This window comes from Solanum dulcamara, chromosome 11, assembly GCF_947179165.1.
Source record: "Solanum dulcamara chromosome 11, daSolDulc1.2, whole genome shotgun sequence".
NCBI lineage: Eukaryota > Viridiplantae > Streptophyta > Magnoliopsida > Solanales > Solanaceae > Solanum > Solanum dulcamara.
The window spans coordinates 41,640,509-41,660,532 of record NC_077247.1 but is presented as its reverse complement, the minus strand read 5'-3'; the positions used below and the strand labels follow the sequence as shown (position 1 = coordinate 41,660,532).

The window sequence follows — 20,024 nt, the reverse complement described above, 5'->3', positions numbered from 1 at the left end:
AACCTCCAAAAAGCGAAGGCTCACCCAGTTAAAGAAAGGGGGTAAGATAGGCAAGAGGTAGCTTGCTTCCAAGCCGGTCCGGCCGCGGGAATCAAGAGATCTTTACCGGTGCTGACTTGGATCTCGAGTGACAAAATAAGGCGGCTAGAAGCGACGAGCAGTCGCATTCGAAGCATGGCTCTAGCCGATAGGCTAGCAGTAAGCTTGGCTACAACGAAACGCTTATCAAGCGCGAAGGAAAAGGCCTTCGCCACTTGAGCCTATGCGGGGGAACTCGCACACCCTAATTGGTACCTATACAGCTACTCCTTGTCAGTTGCTATATTTGTTCACCTTGAGACTAGAGGTTAACTCTTTTCACTCTTAACCGCAATTCGTCGAGTTCAATTCAAGGTGCACCTTTTGTTTCCAGGTAGCTTTTTCTTACTCCCCAGCGGCTTATGTGCGACATGTGGCCCATGCCTCCTATTTATTCAAGACGGACGGCGTAAACTCTGATTTGATCCGGATATTTAATCCTACCGCTGAGATGCTCGGTTGACTCCTTAACTTTGATAGGAAGTTTTTTTCATTGAGCTCGCTTGGTTCGTCTGTTCATCGGACTCTCAGTTCGTTCGTATTAAGGTAATTCAGAAGAGAAAAAGAGTGAGTATACGTAAGCGCAGGTTTTCTATCTTTCCTTTTCCTTCCTAGATAGCAAATTGAAATTTGAGTATGTCTGAAAGTGAGTGAATCTCGGAGAGAGGCACGATCTGTAGTAAGAGATACCATAGTAGCTTGGTGGGATGGGTTCTCCATGGACAATGCCACCTTAAAACGAAGTCTCTACGCTTTGTTGAGCTTTTTGTAGATTGAGATAGATTGATCTTCGCTATCATGCCTCCTCCCACCTCCCAAGCGGCTTCCCTCCAATGCCTTTGACTATTGCTCCGGTCATCAACCGCAGCATTGAATTGAGACTTTCCACATTGCTTTGGACTTGAATGGATCTACTTCTCCTTTGCCAAATCGATCTTCATTAAGAGGGTCAACCTAAGCTATTGATACTGCCGTAGCGTAGGACTCTAGGAATTTTGGAAGTTGAACATGCTCAAAAGATATCGGTTGTTACCAAACAATCCGAGTATATGCCCCGCATATCAACGGGGTTTTCTGTATATCTTCTAGAGTGTGGTTAGGGGCAATCTCCCTTGGTTTCCTTCACTGCCTGTGAATCTTTTTTTTTCTATTCTAGTAGTATTTATGCGGTTTGGTCTTCGTCTATCTACTCTTTCTTCGGAACCTGACTCTATCTTTGACTACCAAAAAGTGACAGGCCGGAAGCGACTCGCTTCTATTCTCATTGATATTGGATATAGATAGAGGGGACAATGACAAATCCTCAATTTCATCTTCTCTAAGATGCTCCATTGTGTCAGAAACTGCTAGACCGGTGAGCTATTACGCTTTCTTCAAGGAATGGTTACTTCCAACCCCACCTCCTGGTTGTCATCGCTCGATCACTTCTTTTTCCTCTAAGTGATTATGATACCACCATCTATCAGGCCCGACGAGCAGTCCACAGAGCTGCATCTCTACTCACATGGTCTATACATATCTCTCTTTTCAGACCTCATTTATGCACCGAAAAAGATCGTCGGTAGGAAAGCTCTGTTATGCACCAACGACGGCCAGGATGATTGAGAAAGATTCAACCAATTTGAACCGCTCACATCACGATAGTAGTAGCATAAAGACAGTTTTATCTGATCAAGGGCCAGGGCACAAGGGGTCTGGTACTGTCCAAGTGCGAAGGCCTCTCGATTTCCCAAACCAGCTTCTGACCTTACCCTCCAGAACCGACCGGGGGTATTCGGCATGGGCGAATAGAGCATATGAAGGGTTACTTCACCTTTGGTGATCACACACCGATCCGGGCAATCACTAGCTACGATCGATGGACGAAATGACTAGGCGTAAAGGGCACGTAAGCGGTGAATCGGGTTGAAAGTGAAAGCCGCCAAAAACTGGCGGAATGCTCTCAAAACCAATTCACTTGAGTAAGACAGAGGAGAGTGGAATTTCGTGTGTAGGGGTGAATTTTCTTTCTATCTGACAGGAAAAACAAAGAAGGCACGAAGAGATAACAATGAGTCTTTCTATTTGACTGTCCGAAATGAAGTGGGAGATTCAATTGAAAAGGCCCCTTACTATAAATAGGGTGTTAGCGTTGTTTTTTAAAATAAGGACGTTTAGATATTTCTATAAGCAACTTCTTTTAGCATTTACCACATTCTTGAAATTAACTAATATTTATTATTTATCTGTCAATATTTTTAAAAATTAATTATAAAAAATCATTAGTAAAAATTTAAGAAAATAAAATTCATAGATTAGTCGCAGACTAATTTACTAAAAAATTTATAAAAAATGATAATTCGTATTGAAATTGAACTATAGATTCCATCCTATAAAAGTTCTAATACATAATATTTATTTAAAAAAGTCTTACTTATATACTCTTCTAACCGTATCAATTTGCTCTAACTTGCAAATTCTATATGTATTTATGAGATCAAATATGAAATTCTATTTACCAACTTTAAATTGACTAATTGAGTATCAGTTTCTTTTCCTTTTCTGCTAAGATTGAAAATCCTATATTTTACATATTCATACGATTGAGTTCTTAAATTTTTAACATAGTGCAAAAAAAGTGTTTTGAATCATTGCTATTTGACTCAAACATGTTCTACAAGTTATCGAGGTATTTTGAATTATTTATTCACACGGAATAGATTTAAGAAACCCGCGAAGCCTATTGAAAAAAATATATAAGAGGAAAAAGAAAGATCCCAGTGATATGGGTGCACAACCAGACCCGCAACATTAAGCGTATAGAGATTCAATAATTACATCAATTTTAATTACTTAGTGGCTTTCCAAACAAACACATATATGTCACAATTTAAATTACACAGGATGAAAAAGTGATATTTTGCAGTCGGGTCAGGAAGTGCTTAACGGGCCCAAATCAAGTACGGAATCGGTGGCCCATGTTTCTTATTCGACCGACAGCCCCTATAAATTAGCACATCTTCTGTTCAAAATGGCCAGCACGACACCGATGTTTGACCATACTTACAAAGCCATATCCACTCGTACTGATGACACGTGCATACTACTCTCATCATCAAGAAACTGAAACTGACTACCACTTCATGAAAAGCGCGTGGATTTACCATGATAAAAGTTTGAAAATCTAATGTCAGAGAATGTAAATATTTTATATAAAAAAAAGTTACTAACATTTAATATTTAATAAAATAAGTGTGTCCTCCGTGACAGCTGAGATTAATAGGTGTAAAGTTTTTTTTCAAAATACCTGGAACTAGTGCTCTTGCTTCTCTTCTGGAGAAAAAGGTGAATTTCTCTCTTTTGCTTGCAGCTTTTTAAGCTTTAGCTATGAATTTCAAAAGCTAGGGTTATTATGATTAAAAGGGCAAGTCCGGTGCACTAAACATATATTTTTTTGTTGATCTGCTAGTCAAATTTCGATAACATGCTTTAAGATGCGGAGCTAGTATTTGAAATTTATGAGTTCGGTATTCTAGTTTTGTATATATTTAGTGTATTACTTGATACAAACGCTTGATTTGGACTAAATTAGTGGTTTGGCCAGGTAACTTTCTAGCTATGCCTCTGTTGCTTCTGTGTTAGTTTAAACTAAGCTGCATTTCCAATTTGGTGATCTTATCTGTGATTCATTGGATCCATACTGCTTCAACTTTTTTGCCTGACTATGTATGGGCTTGATTATTTTTTTTGGTTTTCCAGTTTTCTCCTAAGAAAGAAAGCTGTTATTAACACAATTACCCTAAAGTTTGTGTATTCTCTGTTATGATTCCTCTTTAATCCCGTTTGATGCTTGCGCGGTGTACGTTGACTTTATTTGCCATATTTTGTGATGTTCAGCAAGCTTTACTGTTCCCAACTTCTTAATTCAAGTGGTATTTTCAGTCAAAGTTTCTCGTTCTGTCACTATTTATGTGACGGTGTTTGACTAGCACAGAATTTATGAAAGACTAAATTTGGAACTTGTGATCTAAAATAAGCTATAGACATTTGTGTGGCTATAACTCTTAAAATGCGTAGTTTAAAGTTAAATTGTTTCTAAATGAGGAAGTACATCATTTTTTGGGGACAAACTCAAAAAAATGTATACCGGTATAAATTGGGATGGAGGGAGTATCTTATACTATGCCGTGCTTGATTTTAACTCCTTTTGCTATGATTTTTAGAATATAGCCTGAAATTTTATGGACTCATTTATTATTGCTTTTCGTTTGATTTTTCGTTCTGCTAAAACATACGTCATGTAGATTTTGGAGGTGTATAGCTACGTTCCGATTCTGCAACATGGAGAGTATGAACAGCTATTGGCAATTCGGGGATGAGATTCGTGGACAATCAAAAGTATCGGAAGATCATACATGGACTACGGCTGCTATTAAATTGACTGAGCAGATAAGGTCCAAAGGTGAGCGGAGGAATAATCTTGACCTTTCGAAAGGCTCAGCTGAAAGTAGGTCCAGGGATTATCTTGGTTTGCAGGAAGATAACAAGTGGGAAAACCTAAACTTCAACATGTTAAATTTTGATACTAAGATAACTGAGAATACGACCAAGAGCTCCTTCAGGAATGGCATTTACAACATTAATTCTGTTTGTCCGAAACCCAATGTCAACAGCTTGGGAAATATGTCATTTAGCAAGTTCATTAGCAACCACGCGAATGAACCTTGCAACTACAGCAATAACAACAACACTGAGAGCATCAATGGGAATAATGCTGTTGACAAAAGGTTTAAGACTTTGCCTGCTGCTGAGACACTGCCTAGGAATGAGGTTCTTGGTGGGTATATATTTGTTTGCAACAATGATACGATGCAGGAAGACTTAAAGCGTCAGCTGTTTGGTAATTTTTTCTATCATCTTTTAATTATCTTTCAACTAAGTGGACTTGTTTATTTGGCGTAATGAGAGTGTGGAATTTATGGCTTGTATATAGTTGGTTATAAACGTCTTAAGTGCATGTTGAACCTGCTTGATCAACAGCATTTCTGAAATAAAGATGTAACACCACATTCTTTATTCCATATGCAAACATGCGGAAAAAGTCGATTAGATGCAATCTAAGAGAACTCATGCCATTTTCTTTACTTGTCAGTCTTTATGAATTATGCAATTTTACCATTGGTGTCTGATCAGAGTTTGAATCACTCGCGCGGAAGTTTTTTTTTTAGATCCTAACTTCATAATACCTGGAACGTTGATTTGACAGTCTTTATGCATTTTACATGCTTTGACATTTTTACTATTTGCGGCCGATCAGAGTTTGAATGTTTGTGAGAGACAGAAAAGAAACGAGATTCCTAACTTGATAATTCCTTGAACCTTATATAGTTCTATTTTTGCAAATAGAGCAAACTATAGAGAAAGGTGAAGTCATTGATAAATAGGCGGTGATGGAATTATATATATTCATTGTTATCACCTCTCAAGTCTCAACTACAATCGCTCTTTTGCAGGTCTACCTCCAAGGTACAAAGATTCTGTGAGGGCAATAACACCAGGGTTACCGTTGTTCCTCTACAATTACACTACTCACCAGTTGCATGGTATCTTCGAGGTATGTCCAACAATATTGTTTTTTCTGGTGTGCTCCAAAAACGTGATAGCATATACTTGTTCACATCCTTATAACGAAAGGCATATTTAGACATGCATATGGTTGCTCTGAATATCATAAGATTTTTCTTCATAGAACAGAGAAACTATTTATTCTTTTTTCTCTTAATTTTATTGTTGGGACTTTATTATCTTCCGAGGAAAAGTAGTTTGAACCATTGCCATGCAGTTATACTGGTGAGGGGCTCACAATTCTACTTCTTTTGCCTTGAGCAACTCACTACCGTCATACTTATCAAAATTAGATCGTACTATAAATTGCTGAAGGATGAGCATTACTAACTTCCTTTTTAAGGTAGCTTCTGTAAAGGGCCCATTTTTTCTGCTATAGTTGTTTAATGCAATAAACAAGAGATGTTAGAATAAGTATGATATCATCCAAATTTGATTATTTGTTAATCTGTGATCACGCCCAACTCTAGTCCTAAAAAGGATAAGACGCACTTTATTTATCAAATACTTTGTTATGCCGTACTTCATTTATCAAATAATTCTCTAAGGGGTCGTTTGGTGTGATGGATAAGAGGAATTAATTCCGGGATAATTTTTAAGTGGCCTTTAATCCCTTGTTTGGTTGCAAAGGCTGGGATAACTTATCCTAGGATTAACAATTAGTACTGGGATAAGTTATCCCTCCCTGGGGGTGGAATACTAATCTCAGGATAACTTATCCTGGGATAAAAATGTAAAATAACAAAAATACCCCTTTAAACTCTCTTTTATACACCACTTTTACATTCATGTATATTTATATAATTTTTAAATACATTTATAATAACATTCATAGCTTTAATTAATTGTTGTTTTTATGATAAGATATTTTTCTATTAAAAAATTATATTTTATAAATACAATTTCTATTTATGAATATATTATAAGTTGAATTTATTTGTCTAATTCTTATGTTTATTTATATTTTGATTTCTCTTAAAATGTTCACTCCACTACTAAATTACATATTTTTAATTAAATAGTTTATTACTAACTTAAAAACTATATTTTATACATCAATTAAAATGTAGATAACTTTAAAATGTAGATAATTTTAATAACAAAATTTCTTTTACTTTAATAAACTTAAAATGAAAGTTTTATTTTTAAGCTAAACAAGATGGAAGTTTTATTTTTAAGCTAAATAAGAGGAACGTTTTATATTTAAGTTAAATAAGATGGAAATTTTATTTAAAGCTAAATAAGATGAATGTTTTATTTTTAAGTTAAATAAGATGAAAGTTTGATTTTAAAAACACGTGACACAATCATGGAAATGCATAAATAAAAATACTTAAGCTAAATAAGATGAAAATTTTATTTTTAGGAATGAATAACTACAGCTTGCAAAGAAAACGTAAAAAAAAAAGTTAAATAAGATGGAGGGTATTTTTGTAAATAAACAACTTATTCTTAGAAACTATGCAATGAATATAACTTTGAATATGATAAACCAAACAAACGATAAAAACTACTCTCAACATAACTAATTCCATTATAAGTTATCTCAGCATAACTTATCCCAACATAACTTATCCCAGCATAACTTGTATCCAAACCAAACGACCCCTAAGGTTATAAATATCTTGGTTCCATCATCCAGAGTAGTGGGATATCGACGATGATGTCACACATCGCATTGGGGGCAGCGTGGATGAAATGAAGGCTTGCCTCTGGAATCCTATGTGATAAGAAAGTACCACCTAAACTTAACGGTAAGTTCTACAGAATGATAGTTAGACCGGCGTTGTTATATGGAGTGGAGTGCTGGCCAGTAAAGAACTCTCATGTTCAGAAGATAAATGTCGCAGAGATGAGGATGCTGAGATGGATGTGTGGACACACTAGGAGTGATAAGATTAGGAATGAGGTTATTCGGGAGAAGGTGGGAGTGACCTCCGTGGCAGAAAAGATGAGAGAAGCGAGATTGAGATGGTTTGGGCATGTGCAGAGGAGGGGTATAGACGCCCCAGTTAGGAGGTGCGAACGGTTGGATTTGGGGGTAATGCAGAGGGGAAAGGGTAAACCGAAAAAAGTATTGGGGAGAGGTGATTAGACAAGATATGACCCTACTTTATATCACCGAGGACATGACCTTAGATAGAAAGGAATGGAGGTCGCAAATTAGGGTAGAAGGCTAGTAGGGATAGAATGGTGTCTTGTCGTGTGTTGATTTAGGGTGATCGCAGGTCTAGGCGTGCCTTTATAGTTGTGTTGTTATTGCCTTTGATACCACATTACTTTGCTATCATTATTGTTCTTATCTTGTAAAATTTGCATCGATTTTCGTTTTTTGCCAATATGCTATATATATTGTTTTTCGCTCTTACTTGGGACTGTGACTTTTGAGCCGAGGGTCTTTCGGAAACAACTTCTCTATCTCCATGAGGTAGTGATAAGGTCTGCGTATATCCTATCCTCCCCAAACCCCACTTGTGGGATTTCACGGGGTATGTTATTGTTGTTGCATAAACTAAGAAAAATAAGAGTAAATAATATTAACTATAAAGCTAGAGTAATGGAATAAATTCAAAGAGAGAAAAAGACCTAGAGCTAAGATTTCCCTATTTATTGCATTGAGCTACTAATATGTCTTCCTCAAATTACGTCTAGTTAATTTCTGTAGATCGCGAGACTAAATTTACCACTAAGTTCTTTTGAATCTGTAGCGATAACATCTTAAAACTACCTTCTCAGGTTAATGATGTCAATAAGGACCTCACTTTCCTCTTGTTGGCACCTTTAAGTTAAAGCATTCAATCCCTATCCTGCCTTAAAAGTATTGTTATTCATCACAACCTAAGTCTTAAATCTTTTTCAAGCATTCTAAACCCACATGCACAACTAGTTGATAGCTTTTTCAACTAATTAAAATCACAAAACAGTTGAATAAACGGAAGGAACAAGGTTTCATTAAAGAAAGATAACATCAATAATTCAAACAATAAAAGGTTCCACCAAAACCCTAGAAATAAAGCTTAGCTACATAAATTCATGGTAGCAAGCACAAAGTCTTTCGAAGAAATAATGAAGTGCAAGAAATAAAGAGAGAAAGAAAAACGCCCTAAGAAGAATCTTGCTTTCACCGTCTGTAGGTCCTGTGCACCTCCAAAAACTTTGTTAACATCGTGTTTACCCTGCTTATACAGTGTGTAGAAATAATCCTGGATGAAAATAACCTTAAAAAAATTCGGAGTTCAAAACTGGGCTGAAAATTACCCTGGCACGTCGTGCCAAGAGTGATTTACTGAAGCCTGTGCTTTTTCGTCCAAATGTACTCTTAAAAGTCTTTCCTTGCTTGGTTCCATCATGTTGAATTCTTGGTCAGCAGCCTTGATGGATATATCTTTCATGGGCATTTAGTTACTCTTTTGCTTGCTTGCATGACCATTACAACATCAATTTTATCCAAACTAAGAAATCATATGGCCTCGTAATTTCTTTATTCTTTTTCTTCTTTCCTTAGAAAACTTTAACACTTTTCGTCCAATTTTCTTCATCTTCGTCATGCTTCCACACAATTTTGTTCCTACACATTAAAACAGAATATTAAGCACAATGCACTATAATACTCAAACGACGTATGAAGTATTAAAAAGTTAGGCAAAATATAACTAAAAATGTACTGCCGAATATCAATGCGTCATCAGCAGCATGTTGAATCTCCACTAGGATCTCTTTTAACTATTTTCTGTGCAGGCAGCAAGTTTTGGAGGTTCTAACATTGATCCAACTGCTTGGGAAGATAAAAAGTGTAAAGGAGAGTCAAGGTTCCCTGCCCAGGTAATCGTGAGTTGCCACTTATTTCTCTATAGTTTTTTCAAGGATTTATTATACTTTATGACTTATGAGTTTTGTGTACTTAACATCTAGGTGAGGATCCGTGTTAGGAAACTTGGTAAGCCTTTGGAGGAAGATGCTTTTAGACCAGTTTTGCATCACTATGATGGACCCAAATTCCGTCTTGAGCTCTCTGTGCCCGAGGTAAGATGAGAACTTATTTTGTTGTTTTGATCCTTATGCAAGTAATATGGCTAGAGTAGAGTGTTTGCAACGCTAACAAGTGACCTCCTGATTGGTTTTGCAGACTTTGGACTTGCTAGATCTCTGTGAAAAAGCCAGTGCGTAAGCATCAGTGTGAAGACATGGATTGATTGACGTATATTATAAACTCATGAATGTTGTAGTTTGGTAGTGCTTTTCACTGCATCAGAAACGTTGTTCTCCACAGATTTCCAAAGCACAAGCTTTGGTGTAAAGTCTGGCTGAGAGAGGTTCTGAATAGTAGGGTTGGCTAATTTAGCCAATGAAGTGTGATTTTCTTTGGAGATGCTTGAATATAAGCTTCCCAAATTTAGTCTTGTGATCTTACAATAAACTAGAGAAGTAATGATCGGGGTGAAAGATTAGATGGCTTTTTTCATATCTGCAGTGCAATTTGCAACTCTGCTTTATCCAATTTGTGCAAATATTAAACTCTCATTTCTTCTCTTTTTCTTGGGTGCACAAGGGCATTAAATTAAATGGTGAAACTGCACCAGCTAAGAACCTTATTTTAGAACTTATCTTTTGCTCATTACAGCACACAGATGGTGTAAGATCATAGCAAAGACACTATCTTTCAGTTCCTTATAATAAACCATAGATTGAGTAAGATGAAAGCCAGGATATAACTCGTTTACCATAAGAAAGAATCGACTGCATTGCATTCCATTTCAAAGATTATTCCTTATGTTTCATTTTATGCTATTCATTTTCTATTTTCTTGTCTTTTTGTTGCTTAAAAAAAAAAAGGTATATTTTTATATGTATAAATAATTTCACTTTAAACTTCTCGTTTTACCTATAATGAAGTGATTTGTAAAATGTCAATGAAATACTTTAGACCACAAGTTTCAAATTCAGTCAAACATCACCACATATATTGAGATGACGCTAGTAATTTACCACATCAAGTCGGTCTAACCAATTGCCTGTTACCTACATATGGACTACAAGATATTAAAATTCCTCAACACTTGTGGCGTGTCGGGGGGGGGGGGGGGTTGGAAGTATTTAAGAGGAGACGCAAAACACAGCAGCAAGTAAGATGGAGAACCAAGCTAGAGAGAACACACATCCAACTGGCCTTAACAAGCTCCCAGTACAAATCAAGAAAGTTTTAAAAGGAGCAGGGATTCTGCTGTGCAGCTAATGCCATACAAATTACACATTCTTAAAGACCAGGGACAACCAGAAAACAGGTAAATTAGACACTAAAAGGTGAGGGTGATGCAGTGGTCAAACTCTGAACCTGAGCCCTCAACCTAGATTACCACCAAGTAGCAATTTATGCAGTTCTACAGAATTTGGTACAAGCAAACAGCCAATAACACATCTTCTCATATGGCTCCTGGTTCCCTCATCGTGGTCATAATCAAGACAAGCGATGTTCCAAGATGAAGTGAGTCAAACATAATGCCACATCTTCACCTATATTGCTACCCTCTTCATGCATGAAGCTGTTGAATCAGAGAGTGGGAGAAACAAGAAATGTACGAATTCTCTGAAGCAGCTCAGCTTTGATCGGATCAGGAATTGAAGCTGCAATATTCCAAATAAGCAGCAGAGAAGTTTAGCAAGGGTAACACCAATCACATATAATCAAATGCAGAAAATGCTAGAGCAATTTCTAAAACATCTAAAAATCAGAAACTGAATAAGAGACAGGATCAGAAAATCTAATCTGCCAATGCTGTAACCAAACATGGTATGATGTCAACATCAATGCTCTTTTGTTGCTTGAGAAAAGTTAAAAGATAAAGCAGAAGGAATAGCTTTTAAACATATAGTCATTCCTCTTCCAGGTGTGTGTGTGTGTGTGCGCGCGCGTGCGTGCGTGGGGGTGTGTGTGTGTTGAAAGAAAGTGAAAGTAAAGACAAAGCCCTTACCTCTGCCTTTTGGGGTAATCACATGTACAAGGTCGTCAATGGTTATATTGTTCCGTCCTTTCTTCTTTATATACTCCCTAATGGAAAGTATTGATAGAGAACGAATGTGACAAAGGTTACACGTCAAAAATGAAAATTTGGTTGCTATATGTACACAATAACGAACAGCATACAAAGATCATAGAAGAGAAAGAAATAAGCTCATAACTTGGAATATTTATTTTCAAGTACACTCAGAGACAGAAACAAGTGCATATTAACAGCTGAAAGATGGAGACAAATAGTTGTCACCCTCACCACTTAAACAAAATTTGCTCTCCAACATAGCCCCACCAAACCTTCTTATAATTAGGACCTTAACTATGATACAGAACAATAAAAAACAAAGAGAACTTGTAGCACAAGAATAACTAGAACGAGAGTTGTTTGTTCTTATGACATTTTGCCTACCCTGTATTTTTAAATACCTTCCTTCTCTTAAATCGTCCAACTAAATAACCTTTCACTACTGAACTGATCTACCTTCCTCCTCATATACAACTCAAGTTCTGCCACAGTAAAGCGCCCCTAAGTTGGCTGTAATCACCAAATCAAAATTGATAGCTAACAAATTTTTCAAATTTCAAAGAAAAAATAGAGTATTACTAAACAATAAGGTTTTGGCCACAAAATACCACATAATTTAATAAAAGCATATGATCAAAATACACAAGTTCACCATCGATGCGAGCTTTAAGTAGTTAATTTGGGAAAGAAGTAACACTTTTTCCCTTTCTTCCAATAGAATAAAATATTTGTTACAAATCAAACAAATCACATTTCCACTACCCCTATTTTGTATGTTTTCTTCCTCCTCTTTGTTTCCCCACTTTATACCACAAGACTGCCTCTCCCCAATCATATCCCATAACTATTCCTCCAACCCTCCCCCCATCCTACTTTGATAGATTGCCTAACCAATTCTGTGATTTTTTTCCAGCAGATCCGCATCCCTCAATTGTCCCTTTGACTACCTGTTAACCATTCCTTCCAGGCTCCCTTACCCCTTCTTCTCCTCCTCCTCCATACATCCTCTTTTGTGATGCTTCATATCCTCAATTCCCTTCCTTGCTTTAGCCCCTCATTCCCCTTCTATCTCTATCCCTTCCTTTATTGAGAAAGTTCTTTAATTTTTATTTTTTAAGAAAGTCCATCTCTATCCTTTCTAGTCATCTTCTAGTTTCCCTCTCGAACTCCTACCTCTAAAAAAACCTTTTTTTTAACTCCTCCCTAGGAGCTCCCATCCTTTTTGCTCCTTTAAGGTGACTCGAACCCACAACCTCAAGGTTGGAGGTCAATTGGACATCTTTCCAATTTGATTATCTTTTTTAATCCGTGTCTTTTTGAATGAAAATCCATCTTGTGACATTTTTTGTCGGGGATCTGGAACTACACAACAGAAGTTTATTACTTATAAAATAATCAGGGGGGCAGCGATCTAATTAGAGAGGTTTTGACAATTGGATTTCAGAATCAGGATAATAGAGTTTCTTCCTTTCCTTACCTTTCACTAGTTGAATTAGAACTAGTTGGGGAAGGGTGTCAACACTGATTAAGTAGAATTAGGGTCAAAATTTGGGAAAAAGGTTCTTTTGCACTCAAGGGCGTGGACTGGGTTGAGAACCATGAAATCTCATGTTCAATTTCCAAAAAAGACAAAAACACTAGGTGGTTTTTTTTCTCTTTTGAGAATGAAAATACTAGGTGATTTCTTCACATCTATCTAGCCTTGGTGAACAATTGTGATGGTGAGAGGTACCCCGTAGAATAAATCAAGGTATACACAAGCTAGACCGGACACCACAGTTATAGGAAAAAAAGGTTCTTTTTTCCTCCTTTTTGTTTGGGAAGAAGGAGGGAGGCTGTGCAGATGGTTGGTGTGTCTAAGACAAAATATTTTCTTGTCTTTTCATGGGAAAGAAAAGACACTAATATCAGTGTGTGTAAGGAGGAAAGCAATCAATTATTAGAGTTAAGCAGCAGTTGGAACTTGGAACACCCTACTCGTAAGTGGTTCCATTGTTCAAGTAGTGTGAAAGACTTGAATTACCTTCCTTTCTCGTCGTACTCCATTAAGAATCTTTCCCCTTTATTTTAGGGGTGGGGAAGGTTTGGAATGAGGGAAGGGGAATGAAAAGGCCTGGTGAGAATTGAACCACATGCACCTGTACAATACAAAGCAGGGATGTACACACAATAGCATTTCACTTCCCAGAAAAATAAACAGAACAAGATTGTCAAATACGCATTTATTTTTCACTTGCTATCAAAACAAGAAAAGTGATTTGACTTCCCATTGGGACTTAATTGATGAGAAACAGATCAAAACACATATATGAAGAAGTAGCTAACAACAATTCATCCTTCCAAGTGTTTGAAACAAGGTCACAGAGAGAGTTAGACTCACCTACAAAGAGCTTTCATTTCATCCTTCCACCCAGACTCAACAAGCCTTTCCCTCAAAAGTTCCATCAATCTTTCTTTTTCCCCACTCTCAATCAACTAAAAAGAAGCAATTCATCAAATATTAAAAAAAAAAATCACACAACAAATCAAAAACAACATTCTTGAAAGGCACTAAAAATTGACCTTAATATTGATAATTTCTTTAAGGGTAGGCTCCTTTTCTTGATCATCCCGTGTATCAGGTGTTGGTGGACGATTTACCGAATGCCTCCTAATCATTACAATTCACAACACCAAAACTATTAAACGAAAATTATGATTTTTAACACATCAATAATACTAAAACGGTAAGTTTAGAGAAGTAGAAATTTTACATATTTTTGTTCAGCTAAGAAAATCGAACAATCTTAGATTAGGGATTCGCGCTTGTATCTTCCAGCCCTACCGCCAATTAAGCTGCGTCTAGAAACTTCCAACTTCTATCGATTTCCTCCTTTTCTAAATAAAAACAAATAAACCTGCGAGTAGACAGAAAAGATGTCGACGCTGTTCGTTTTTGCCTTTTCATAAGGATTTTTTTTTCTTTCACCGCCTTTTATTATGTCCCAAATCAAAGAAATTAAAATTTTAAATATTTTATAATATTTGTGTAATTGTAATCTCTTTTAATTATTAATGATGACATGAAAATTTTAAAATTATATAACCTTTAAAATTGAAGAAAATGCAGCGAAATAAACTTATACATTCGGGTAGATATTGAAATTTTATTGGATAAGTTTTTATTAAGTAAAATTATGTGTTTTAAAAAATATTTACCATTTTTAAATATACTTTTATTTTATTATCATTTTTAACAATCAGTAACAATACTTTCATTAAAGACATTATACCCCTTTTTATTTGAAAAGAAAAAGGCTTTATCTCTCTCTTTCAATAAGGGTTTTTCTTCAGCGTGTCTCTCTCTTTCAATAAGGGTTTTTCTTTAGTTTCAGCGTCTGTATCTCTTATTCATTCATCTCTTCTTCATTCTTCCCTTATTCTTCATCTTTTTGTTTGTTTCAAACGGAACTCATAGATTTTAGGTGTACAATTGTAATGAAAGGTCAGAAATCTCCTAGAAGAAGCCCACGAATTCGAATTGTTGATTCAACCGGCAGTGGTGAAGTGAATGTCGGTCCTACTTTTAGTTTGAGAATTTCTGCAAATCAATCTCCAGAAGAAGCTGGTGGTGAGGTTAATCAAAATCTCCAAGCATTGCATGTGAAGAAAAATGGCGGTAGAAGTAAGAAAAAAATCAGTGAATTGAGTTCTAAATCTAAATCGAAAAGAAAACGAGTTGATGTTGCATCGGAATCTAAGAAATTTATTGACAGTGATGATGATTTTGAGGATTTACCTCTTCAATTTCAGTCAAAGAAAGTGAGACCTACAGTTACTCAGGAGAAGAATCCAAAAAGTCGAAATCGATTGTGCAAAAAAATGGTTCTACCGGAGAGTTTATATCCGATATGTCATTCTACCAACATATTATTTAACTGATAGCATTTTCTATCTGTTTATGTGTATTTTCTTAGTTTGTTGTTGTTTTGAACTTGTGTGCTAGATGTTGAAGAAAAATTTTGTGTATTTGATACTTTTATTGTAGTCTAAATTTATTTGCTCAAGTTTATTATATCAGTGATTGTTGGAAGTTTTGCCATGAATTGTTATATCTTTTGTGTTGCAATTTGTTTATTTTTTAAAATAAATAAATAAAAATAAATTAAACCTTGAACTAAAATGTATTACACATGCATTAAAGTTGAATTAGAAGAGAATTAGAGACGAATGAAACATGTATCTAATGAAATCAGCCTTCAGTAATCTGTAGGCCACAAAAATGAATTAAAGTTGAACAACAAAGGAATTACACACACATTAAGCTTGAATTAAAAGAAAATTAGAGACGAATGAAACATGTAGCTAATGAAACCAGCCTTCTCTACAGGCCACAAAAATGAATTAAACTTGAATTAGAAGAGAATTAGACACGAATGAAACATGTAGCTAACAAAACCAACCTTCAGTGATCTGTAGGCCACAAAAATGAATTAAACTTCAAGCAGTGATTAGAGGTGAAATTGTCAGAAGAAGACTCATTGCCAAATTGAAGTTCATGTTGCCACTTCATCAAAAACCAAACACAAGAGTTTATCAAATTAAACTCCCTACTTTAGAACATTATCATGACAATAATGACAAGAAACTCATCAATAGTCCAAGGGAAATTATGAAATCTAAAGAACTAAAGGTAAAAGCAATCATTCAGCCTTTGTCTAATTAATTTTTCAAACATTGGTTCAACTATAAAAGACACCTACTAACACATCTTATTTTGACTTTTATGGTTTGAACCTCCAAATAAAAATTAAACTTGTTTATTATTTTTATAACTGTAATATGGTTTTGTTTTTTGGCAGCTTAAATGCAAGAGCCTTAGGACTTCGAATTTCAACTTGGCTTCAGAACAAGACAGTGAAGCCTTGTGGTCAAGAAGAGAAGAAGCCATTGACAAACGAGAGCATTTGATGAAATACTCGTTTTCACTCAGGGTAAATTCACTTGCACTTGCATTATCTCACTCATTTGTTAGTAAAAGTAGGAGTTCACTTGTCGATACAGATAGTGCAAATATTACGCTTACCAATGTATTTTAACATGTTGTAGCGGTTAACCTGCCTTATTTTCTAGATTACTAAGCTCACTTTTTATGAACAATTACCTATAAGATATTTTGAAATGACCTGATAGTATATTACTTCTTTTCAGGAGAACAGAAATGATTGAACTTTACAAGAAGTATTAACTAGCAAGCAAAACAGAAGAAGCTACAAATTTGATCAGTTGGCAGAACTTGAGGCACCAACAAAAGCAGGGTTATTTGAGAAATTGAGATCATTTAGAGACTCAAATGTTCCTCTAGCTGATATGAATGGGATGACACAACTTCAAGTGAGAAAAATGCATAGAGAAGATTGTATAGAGGACCTACATTCTCCTTCTTCACTTCCAAGAAGATCATTTTCTAATGTAAAACAAAAATCGAACGTTGATGTTAACTCATTACCAAGTTCTCCTATATTTCCTACTTACATAACTGCCACAGAATCTGCAAAGGCAAAAACAAGGTCAATGAGCACACCAAAGCAACACCTAAAGTTACACGAGACATTGTTAGGTCAACATTCTCCTTATAACCTCAAGATTTCTTCTTGGAGATTATCTGATGGTGAAATGTATGATAGTGCCAGAAAGAGCAGAACTTCTAGCAGGTAGCTGTAAATATAAAAGGTGTTCTACCAAGATTGAAGAACATGAGTGTTGTACATTATTACTATCTTTTTTAAGGATAGTTTCCAAGTCGGTTTGCTCTCACCTCGACTATTTCACCAAGTGTTGTTAACTTCTATCAGTATCAGTACTAGGTAACTCTAGCCACCAAGGATAAGTATGTACATTATCGACCTGTGTTTATCCAGTACTTTCAGCAAGGGAAAGCACAAAATCCTAGATTTGCAGCATTACTTCTGGACATGAAAACAATCAGAAAAATGGAGCTATAATTGGAGCTTCAAACTTCTTGAGTAACCTATCTACAGTTGATTGATGAAAGCCAGTGCAGATCTTTTATTACTGATTTTAACACTTTCATAGACTTGCCACAATGTGTATATATATTTATCAGCATAATAATTGTATTTCTTCATGATTTTAGTAGAATTGCATCTCCTCGTGCATTTGTTGATGATTTGAACTTGTCCCATTTTTCTTTTATCAAAGCTAGTCATAGTGATGTTTTCAAATTCTTGTCATTTAGTATTATTAGAATTAATTTTAATTTTTTAGGACATGTTTGATGACACGTTAATGTTAAAGTGTTTCAGTAGTGTTATCAAACTGAAACCTGCATTATGAATTAAACTTGAATGAAAAATGAATTAAACTTGAGTGAAAAATGAATTGCATACATATTAAAGTTTATAATGCAATACATAGCTATCTTTTTTAAGATGATTTTTGTTCATGTAAAATACACTTTTAATATAATTTTTTGTTCATGTAAAATATATCTTTTTTTTATAATGCCAATACATAGCTACGTTAATGAAAAAGTATTTCAGTAGTTTATCAAACTGAAACCTGCATTATGAATTAAACTTGAATGAAAAATGAATTAAACTTGAATGAAAAATGAATTAAACTTGAATGAAAAATGAATTGCATACATATTAAAGTTGAATTAGAAGAGAATTCGATACGAATGAAAAGTGTAGCTACTGAAAAAGCCTTCAGTGATCTACAGAAACACAAAATTGATATTAAACTTGAATTTAAAATGAATTACACACACACTAAAGTTGAATTAGAAGAGAATTAGACACAAATGAAAAATGTAGCTATTGAAAAAGCCTCCAGTAATCCATAGAACACAAAAATGAATTAGACTTGAACTAAAAATGAATTATATACACACTAAAGTTGAATTAGAAGAGAATTAGACACGAATAAAAATCGTAGCTAATGAAAAAACCTTTAGTGATCTATAGACCACAAAAAATGAATTAAACTTGTATCTTCTCCAAGATTGTGTTAGGTCCCTCTCATATTTGATTGTCTCTGGCTACAGTGCTTCTATGGCTCCTCACAGCAGCATGTATCAAGATCGGGAGGCCTCAGATTGCAAAGCGTGCCATTGAACTTGCTGAACAGCCGTTGTCCAAGGATGGGTGGCCTGAATATTATGATGGAAAACTTGGCCGATTCACAGGCAAGCAATGGCCAGGATATTGCAAATCAACAACTAAGTGCAGACAGTCTCCGAAAGAGGTTTGGGGCTCTACTATGGGAATATGCAGTGAAGAAGCAAAAAAGTAACCTTCTGAGAAGTGAGATTCCACCGAATACACATCACTTAATTCCAAAATTGGAGTACAAATGTTGTAGAAAGTCGTGGTTGAAAAGTTATGAAGCTAAGTATTGCCCTAATTTTGGAGAAAATTATGGGTGAGAAGATTGGAGAGAATATTGGTGTAGCAAATTTGGAGAGAAACAGGGGAACGGGTCAGAATTTTAGAAGAAAAAAACCGTACTTAATTTAATTCAAACAATTTGCTATATATGATTAAAATAATTATGTTGCTCTATGTGGTAAATATTTTTTGAATATTGTACATTTAGGTGATTTACCCTTTTTATTAACTTTTGAATTCAATCTTAAATATATATTATATTGACCAAGTTAAAAATTTGGTTAATAAAATTTGAGTTAGTTTGTTAAGCCGACAAGACAAGATGAGCCCACTTAACGTTTTTCGACGAAAGATTTGCTAAAATTACTTGCAGATCAAAATGTCGTTAAGCTCTAGTTCGCACATATACAAAGAGGTCTTTAAAAGGCCAAAACAAAATAAGAATACATAGAAAAATCCTGTTCTTCAGTGATGATCCGCAAGTATTCATAATTTTATGTTTGTATAGTTCTAATTAAAATTTGGCTTCGCATTTAAGGTGAAATTTCAATAACTAAATTCCATCAATTCAAGAATAAAGTAAAGTTCTTAACTTGACGATGTGAAAAGAAGAATCCAAGGATCAAATTTTTTTGATAAGATTTTATAAAGATTATAATCTCACATAAATTATTAAAATTAAATATTATTACTTATCGTAATTTTCTTGTTTTAATTGCTATTATTTTTCATGAACGGAAATTTATCCGTAACAATCCCCTTTAAGACTAGTTTTTTAACCTCTGAGTTGATTGTTGAGCCTTCTAGCGTAACAAAAATATAGGTAGAATTTCCTCATATTTGTTAAAAAAATCTTTGAAGAGAAATGTTGTTGGGGAAAATGCCAAAAAAAATTTTTAAAAAAATGAGGGAATAA

The 20,024-nt window shown here is 35.1% G+C and overlaps 2 protein-coding genes and 1 pseudogene across 3 annotated transcripts; 2 read left to right on the top strand and 1 right to left on the bottom strand.

Annotated features, from left to right (window-relative positions):
- The first annotated feature begins 3,315 nt into the window (after positions 1 to 3,315).
- On the top strand, positions 3,316 to 10,214 carry LOC129874056 (B2 protein-like). 2 transcript variants are annotated; one of them, XM_055949279.1, is made up of 6 exons: positions 3,316 to 3,402; positions 4,362 to 4,957; positions 5,571 to 5,671; positions 9,421 to 9,504; positions 9,595 to 9,705; positions 9,809 to 10,214. In XM_055949279.1, the coding sequence occupies exons 2-6, from the start codon at positions 4,399 to 4,401 to the stop codon at positions 9,848 to 9,850; spliced, it is 897 nt and encodes a 298-aa protein (XP_055805254.1). In that variant the 5' UTR covers positions 3,316 to 3,402; positions 4,362 to 4,398; the 3' UTR covers positions 9,851 to 10,214. The 2 variants fall into 2 exon arrangements, with proteins under 2 accessions (XP_055805254.1, XP_055805253.1); XM_055949278.1 differs by lacking the exon at positions 3,316 to 3,402 and adding an exon at positions 3,519 to 3,661.
- Positions 10,215 to 10,824: 610 nt separating this feature from the next.
- LOC129874357 (transcription and mRNA export factor ENY2) lies at positions 10,825 to 14,646 on the bottom strand. The gene is made up of 5 exons (XM_055949630.1): positions 14,471 to 14,646; positions 14,280 to 14,367; positions 14,098 to 14,192; positions 11,652 to 11,728; positions 10,825 to 11,304 (listed from the first exon to the last, which is right to left on the bottom strand). Coding segments are annotated over exons 1-5 (336 nt in total). The 5' UTR covers positions 14,473 to 14,646; the 3' UTR covers positions 10,825 to 11,230.
- Positions 14,647 to 15,194: 548 nt separating this feature from the next.
- On the top strand, positions 15,195 to 19,013 carry LOC129872579 (protein IQ-DOMAIN 12-like; annotated as a pseudogene).
- Positions 19,014 to 20,024: the final 1,011 nt, after the last annotated feature.